Here is an 8,429-nt window from a genome sequence, read left to right as displayed (position 1 = left end):
GAAAAAAAAAAAAAAAACAGGAAGGGGCAAAAACCTTTTCACGGCACTGTATATGTCAACAATACTAAAATAACAGCCTCAGTTGTTCCTTTTAGCCACTTTTTTTTACTTCAATCTTTGTTTTATTTCACTCTTAAAAATAAAGATTTCAAAAGGGGTTTCTCACAGTGATCCCATTGAAGAAACCAAAGAACCTTTCAATGAATAATTAATCTTAAAATAATAGCATCAAGACAGTCTAAAGAACCGTTTTCCACCATGAAGCAATGGAAAGGTTCCATTGATGTCAGAGGTTTTTAATGGAACCTTCTGTCACGTGTATGTTCCCGTTTAGTTCCTGTTGTCCTTATTTGGTCCTTCCAGTTCCTTTTCCTATTATTAGTATCACCTGTTCCTTGTTATTAGTTATCCTCATCACCTGTCTGCCCCTCGTTATGTGCCCTATTTAGTTCTAGCCCGTTCTGTTCTCCCTTGTCTGGAATTGTTTGTCAGCTCCTTGTGCTACGTGTGATTCCCTGAACAAAAGAATTAAACGCCTTTGTTTTGTACTCCTGGTCTCCTCGCTCTGTGCTCCTCACAGTAGCAACCCGTGACACCTTCAATACCATTAAAGAAGCTTTATTTTTAAGAAAGTTCCACTTAGAAAATCCTACTTTGCAAAGTACCAAAGTCCCAGTTAAGACCTGAGAAGTTCTGTAGTTTCATTCTTGAGGAGCCCAGCGTCTTCCTGTTTGCTTCGGGCCCTTATTAACTTCTCATGTCACTTCTCGCACCTTCTCAGCCCTTCTCTGACATTTGAAAGGAAAGAGAGGAACAGAAGGAGGTGCCGCATCTTCGGTGATCTGATTATCTCATATCCAAGCCTACACTCGCAAGCTGTTTCGCTCTTTCAGTGTGTGTTGGGGTTGATTCTGGAGGCTCGTGCCAGGTTGGATCGGGCCTACTGTCATAATAACTGCGGATTAGATCCATCTGCTGACAGGAATGTTCTTTTTGTCGTGCCAAAAGCGTCACATTAGAGCGGCTCTAAGCTCAAGGCGTTGCGTCGCATCTCTTAACACCCTTCAGGGTTAATTCCGCGTCGTTTCCTAAAACCATTGGTCATATATTTTCATTCCCAGATGCAGCTGACGAATCTCAGGATTTGTTCAGCAAGATTTCCCATGGGTCGCTTTACCCTGGCTATGCGGTTCAGCGCTGAATGAGAAATCAAATGTGCCAGGCTTAAAATGGAACACAATGTACCCAACAGGATTTCTGTGCAGTCGCTCAAAGGCATTTTATCTTCTCCGTGTACATGCAGCACTGTGTATTATTGTCCGTTATGGTTTTTTATACACAGGACTCCCCCTTTCAGATTTATGCTGAAGGCGTTTCCTTGCAGAAGGATTGAGCAACACGCTGATATAATGATATCCTTGTGCACTTAGGATTCGAAGCCCTTGTGAGCAAAAATCCCACATATTTATCTTTAAAGGTTATGCACGCAAGATAATAATGCAAATGCACTGAATTCCATTGGAATGGATGTAAATGGATGAAGTGTGACCGAACGCATTTAGGCTTTTCTATATACGTTGACTAATGTGAATTAGCAAGCATTTAGCAATCTGTTCAGAGGCTCAGAAGAGAATGTATAAAGACATGCAAGTCCACTTGTGGTTTCTGAAATCTAATTTGTTGTATTCCTGCTTGGTTTCAAGCTGACCCGACTCTTTTCAGAGCCACAGACCGGATCTTTAGACATTACAGTTTGTGAAATGCTCCATCAGTGCTGATGGATGATGTGCATTAATGTGATGCTAATTGAGAATCCTTCATTTGAACCGGATCATTGATTTGATTATCTAATCTTTGATTTGAATCTTTATATTGACTTGTTGTTCATTGAATTGAATCTTTTACATTTAATCTGTGATTCGAATATTTGAATCAAATCTTCAAATCTTGCATTAAATGTGAAATCGTTCTATTAAAGGAAGAATTTATACACTGTAAAAATAGATTTTTCGAAATTTAGAATATCGTGGCACATTTGAAAATAAATTGCTATTCTTTTTTTTTACTTCAGAATTTCATGTTTAATTCAATGTCACACCTTTTCTTTGTAATTGTTTGTGAAACTTGCTTTACTTTTTTATTTATTTTTTTCTGAAATAGATTTTTTTAACAATGTGAAAGTCTTTACTGTCACTTTTGATTAATTTTAATGCATTTTTGATGAATAAAAATATGATTAATAAGCTAAAAATAATATTGCTAATAAACACATACAGACTCCATACGCTTGAACGGTAATGTGTATAGAGCAAATTGTTAATTTTCCCCTCTCTTATTAATCCAAATTTTGCAATATTTCATGTAATTATTTCAGAAAAATTCATTTCTGAGATACAACTCTTCATTCATGGCAGTGATTTTGTGAATAAATCGTTCTCTTTGTTCTAAAAAATACAGATTGTACGCATAAATATCTTGCAGAAAAATCTTGCATCAAATGTCAAATATATTACCTTTACTCTTCAGTATAGGGACCGATTCTCACTTTTTTATTCTCACTTTATTCTCTAGTTGCTTATTAGCATGCCTGTTATTAACATATTGGCTGTTTATTAGTACTTATAAAGCACATATTCTGCATGACCATATTCTAACCCTAATCCTACCCAATACCTAAACTTACTTAATATTAATAAGCAGCAAATTAGGAGTTTATTTAGGTAAAAGTCATAGTTGATGGTTTGTTAATGGTATAAGAATTGGACTTTAAAATAAAGTGTGATTGAAATATCACAGTAAAGTGAAAGTATTTTGTGGTATTTGTGCCACTGAGCACTAGAGTTTCCATTTCTATTCAGTGCTTTCTATGTCAGTTTGTATATGTTAATTATTTCAAATATTATATATATACACAGTATTTTTAAAAGGTGTCTGTTATGAACAATTCTATTAGTCAGTTTAATTCATGAAGACTACTGATCTATTCTGAATCTATTTTGAGATTAATTTGGTCGAATTAAGCATTGCATTCAAATGAAAGTTTCTAAAAGGACACTGAAATGTTTGAAATGTTTCAGTGTGGTATCTGTGCCTCACATGTTGACGGCAGATTGTTAAACTGGGGCTTATTTTGGCCGTCGGCCTGTAAGCAGACTCGCAGCTCGAGGGATTTGACGATTGTGACCGGCTGCTGTGAAAAAAGAGGGATTTTATTGGAATCGACTGCTATTGTGGAAATGTGGAGCTCATAAATGACTCGCAGGTCTCAGGAAATCTCGGCTGCTGATCAAGCTTACTGCATGTTTCATTCTCCATGGCTTTGGTCGATTCCTGGGCTTTTCCGTTTGATTTGCGACAGGGATATCAGAGCATCACGAGGAAGGCTGCTTTACTTTGATGAAAAATGCAATGTTTTGCATGCTTCGAAACATGGAAATGACCTGGTTTGTGCTCCTGCATATCATCTTGCATGTTGAACCTCATATTTCTGCTCCATCCCTGCCAGGCATTTCTTCTGCGTGACAGGTTTGTCAAAGTTGAGATAGATTGGTGGTGGAAATATGTAGTGGGCAAACCCGCAGGAACATTTTATTGCTCACAGGTTACTCTTTAATATCTCCACGCTTATGGGTACATGAGCATGACTCTGGAATAAATCATTTTGTTGACCTCAAATGCCTACGATCTATACTATTTATTGGCTTGAGGAATTTCATTACTTTTATACATCAGTACACTTAGACAGCTCCATTTTAAAGATATGCGACTGGTGATGGTTTTTAAAAGCAGGGTCCGTATGAAAAAATGTATTTGAAAGAGGTCTTTTATGCTCACCAAGGCTGTATTTATTTGATAAATACAGTAAGAACAGTAAAATTGTGAAATATTATTATGAATCAAAATAGCTGTTTTCTATCTGAATGTATGTTAAAATGTAATTTATTCCTGTAATCATAGCTGAATTTTCAGCATCATTACTTCAGTCTTCAGCGTCACATGATCTTCAGAAATCATTCTAATATGCTGATTTGCTGCTCAAGAAACATTTCTGATTATTATCAATGTTGAAAACAGTTGTGCTGCTTCATATTTTTGTGGAAACCATGATCTATTGTATTTATTTATTTTGATTATTTTAATGAATACCAAACTTTTGAACTGTAATGTCTAATTTAGTAGAAATTTCTCCCTCCCTTATTAATCCAAATTTCACAATATTTAATTTAGTCTTTGGTGTTTCTTCATTTACAGCACTTTTGTGAATGAATCTTCTTCTTTGGTATACAAATATACAGACTTGCTGACTGTACAAATAAATATCAAATTAATTGAAAATATGTTTAGGTTTTTATGAGAATTTGTAAAGTTTTTTTGTTTTTTTCTTTTTTCTTTTTTTTTCTTGATTTTAACATCTTGTATAATGGAAATTAAATCTGACAAGGCACTCTTAAATATAAGAAAGGAAAAAATATATCTATCTATCTATCTATCTATCTATCTGTCTATCTGTCTGTCTGTCTGTCTGTCTGTCTGTCTGTCTGTCATATGAAGAGAAAATCACCTATTTTTCCCTTGATTTTAAAACCGTATATATTGTATTTTAAAAGATAAAATAAGTCTGAAAGGACAAGCCCAAATTTAACTTTTCTGAAAAAAAATGCTTAAATAAAAATAAATAAAAAAAGGAATAATTAAACAAACAAATTAATTCATTAATAGGTTTTTTTTTGCCATTATATGAAGAGCAAATTTGTTTTGTTTTGTTTTGTTTTGTGTTTTTTGTTTTTAGTTTAGTTTTATTTTTATTTTTTTAATAGGGAAACTTAAATCTGAAAGAGCAAGCCCAAGTTTCACTTTTCTGCACTCTTAAAAATGAAGGAAAAATTGCTTAAATCAAAATAATGTAAAAATGAAACAAACTGGTCTGTTCATAGTTTTACAGTGGCAGAGAAGTCAGCAGTGTGGTTCCATTGAACAGAGTTTGTCTTGTTAACCTTTGAGATACAGTATCAAAGCATGAAAATAATCCTGAATCCATGAAATATCCTGCCAGTGTCCCTTGTTCAAAGTCCCATGTGCAACTAGACAGTCTCTGTGTATACTGCGTGAAGCTAATGGCTGATTAGGAATCGTATGAAAACGCTGTCAGCTCACGGTGCGAGTGAGTCTCGCTGTGATGTAATTGCAGACACACTGCGTTCGAAGCTCTCCTGCGCTCCGCATTTGATGTGGGAGTGTAAAACGGGCCGCGTCAGAGCAGCTCCGTTTGATCCTCTCCCTGCACAGTCTTCCAGAAACACTTGTAGCTTTGCAGCGGGAGAGGAAGGGTGTCTGGATCATCACAGACGAGTAGAATGATGAAGACGCCAAGAGTTTATCTCCGGATCCGGAGGTGTGACACGCAACTGATCCTCCTCTTGTTCTTTCAATTACGGGCCGACGGTGAAGTCGTGTAAAGCAAAGATTTTGAAGGGTAAATAAGTGGAGCTTGACAGGATACATGTGTTTGAAACGTTAGCAAAGTTCATTGAAACTCACTGCCGTACTCTACCTCAGAAGAAGGCGAATCAGAGACTAGCTGAAAGTAAGAAAAGAAGCGCAGCTGATCTATTGAAAATAATAAATGGAGGCGTAAGATTGCTAGTGTACTGCATATTGTATACTGCCTACCCTTTTTACGTTCACTAATCCAGGAAATAAAATGGTTATTTCACATTTTTAGTCTTGTGTACAAACTAAAAATGTACAAACTCTTGGCAGTCCAATTCTGAGTTAAGAAAATAATGTATTTTATACTGCACATTTTGGAATTATTATTATTGTAATTATTATATCAGTCTGCAGGGCTTTTCAGTCTTATTTTAATATTTTTTTTTCTATATTTATATGAATACTTTTGTATAGTATATTTGAATTGAGCTTTTCATTTTAAGTTTTATTTTGATTTTAATTAATTTTTATCAGTTTTAAAATGTTTTATTAATTGAAAGTAACTATATAAATAATCAGTATCAGAGTTCAAGGTAATTATGGAATTAAGTTTATATAAGAAATAAAGTCACAATTGTAATATCTTAAATGTGCTTTATTAATATTTGGAATTAGCTCTTCATTTTAATTCTCATTTTTGAAGTTTCCATTTCATGTTTGTTTAACTTTTAGTAATTTTATTGTATGCTTCATTCATTCATTCATTCCTGCTAGTAATTTTAGTACTTAAACTTATTTCAGTTACTTGCCTAGGCAACATTTTTAATTTTTCATCCAAGATTAATTTTTTATTTGTATTTTTATTTATTTTATTTTTACGCTTAATATAATTTTGTTTTAGTTTGGTTTATAGTAACAGCACTTAACATATTTAAGTGTCTAAAACAGTAAACTGAAACTAAAATTAAAATTATTTTAAATATATATAATTAAGAATTAATCTATGTAAATTATTAAATTATGTAATGTAAATTATTAAATTTGTAACATTTTCAGTAATTGAAGTGTTTTAGTTTTTCATCAGAGAAGGTAATTAGTTTAAAATATGAAATAAAATCACCTGTAAGACCTAAAGTCACAATTAAGAGAAATAACCTTGCAATTGTAAAACATAAACTAACAATAAAGATTTTTTTACTCTGAAGCAGGAGAAATATCTGAGTGCACATTTGTTGTATATTCCTTTTTTTTAGGTTTTCAGATTTTCACTCTTAGACCTCTTGAAATAGTCAAATCTCTATAAGTGTGAGACTTGACGTGTGCCATGTCACATGATGCAGTCGTAGTTATAAAGCAACACTGTCAGGTTTGTTCAGAGCAATCAACACATGTCCTTTTGGATCTCAGCGAGAAACTCGACGGCCGCCGTGTGTTTCCAGTTGACCGTCTGCCTCCTTTCTGCACGGCCTTGACCTTCGGAGAGCCGCCTCCGCGTGATGGACAGAAGATGTCTGGCGTACAAGCTCTGAGTCAAGTGTACAGATAGAGAATGACATGCAATTATCAGAGACGGCTGCAAGTAGATATATGTCTGCCCTGAAGGCTAGCTGATGTGAGAATGCTGTCGCTCGAGGTCCATCAACGAGGGTCTTGCACCCATATTGACGTTGAAAATGGACGTGCATTGAGCACATGCAATGCTTTTGCGAATATCTCACCCCAATGTGCTTTAAAAGACACGTTTGACCTGTTGTCAATGCGGTTCTTCACTCTGAAAACCACTTTAAGTGTGGCAAGAACCACGCAGACCCTTTCGATACCCAGCAGAGGTCCTTTCATAGATTATGAGTGCATAGTACAGCATACCCACTAGAAAATATTTCTACTCCATTCTCGATTTCTTCCAGCAGCTTGCAAAGCAACTCTCGAATGCAATGCAGTATAGTCAGGACTAACTTCCTTCCTTTTTTATTTCTCCTGCAGGTCAATATATCTCCAGGTTGCAGTAAAGCATTGACTAAAATGCTGTACTGTCCATACTGTGGAGGAATGCCAGGCCTCAAACCCTGCGCCAACTACTGCCAAAACGTCATGCGGGGCTGCCTGGCCAACCAAGCGGACCTGGACCCGGAGTGGAACCTCTTCATCGGTAAGAGCCGCTTTTCTATTTCCGGCTCGAGTTTTCAAATATCGATTTCTCCGTTTGGATTGCTGCCCGATGGATTTTTGAGCTTCTGTAAGAAATGATTCCCAGTATTCAGAGACTGTTTGAATAGATATTTTGGCTTTATATTCATAGTTTTATATAAACAGGAAATTTGTTATTTTGCTTTCTTTTGCTTGCTTTCACAAGTAGTGTCTTATTCTGAATAAATCATTTCATCTGAGTGCACACTCATGTTATTTTATTTTATTTTTTTTATGTTTATTAAACATTTACATTTATGCATTTGGCAGACACTCAGAAGTTATACATTTTATCAGTTAGTGCTTTCCCTGTGAATTAAACCTGTTTCAAATGTTATTTTAGTATTTAGTAAATATTTATTTTTGTTAATATTGTAAATTAGATTTTATGTTTTCACTTTAATTTTAGAGAACGTTTAGCAATTTGGTTGTGTTTTTATATGTTTTTTTATTACTTTTTTCAAATATACGTCTACAGTATATTATAACCAGGGGCGCCGCTATGGTTTTCAGACCCCCTGAACATAATTGACTCGGGCCCCCCCATTATAGCGTTCCTGGGGGAGGGGGGGTGTTTCTGGGCCCCCTCTCCCTCACCGGGCCCTTGAAAACGTCCTAACCTTTCCCCCGTTACGGCGCCCCTGATTATAACATGTTTATTAGTATTTATTAATTTTTATTTAGTTAATTTGTGATTTGCTTCCATTTCCATACTCATTATTTGAGTATTTAGTAAATATTTAATTTTTTTATTATTTTAAATTATATCTGATAGTTATGTTATTTTCAGTATTTTTAATCTTAAAAAAAAT

The 8,429-nt window shown here is 34.9% G+C and overlaps 1 protein-coding gene across 1 annotated transcript in view; it reads left to right on the top strand.

Annotated features, from left to right (window-relative positions):
- The window catches only part of LOC107677841 (glypican-6-like), a 249,169-nt gene that overhangs the window by 127,310 nt on the left and 113,430 nt on the right, over window positions 1-8,429 (top strand). Inside the window, exons 5-7 of the mRNA XM_016472890.1 lie at window positions 782-928; window positions 6,838-6,946; window positions 7,414-7,579. Coding sequence (XP_016328376.1) covers window positions 782-928; window positions 6,838-6,946; window positions 7,414-7,579 — 422 coding nt within the window. The remainder of the gene's footprint in view (window positions 1-781; window positions 929-6,837; window positions 6,947-7,413; window positions 7,580-8,429) is intronic.

The sequence above is a fragment of the Sinocyclocheilus anshuiensis genome, unplaced genomic scaffold (genome assembly GCF_001515605.1).
Source record: "Sinocyclocheilus anshuiensis isolate Anshui unplaced genomic scaffold, SAMN03320099.WGS_v1.1 scaffold432, whole genome shotgun sequence".
Classification (NCBI taxonomy): Eukaryota; Metazoa; Chordata; class Actinopteri; order Cypriniformes; family Cyprinidae; genus Sinocyclocheilus; species Sinocyclocheilus anshuiensis.
This window is presented reverse-complemented; position numbering and strand designations above follow the sequence as displayed.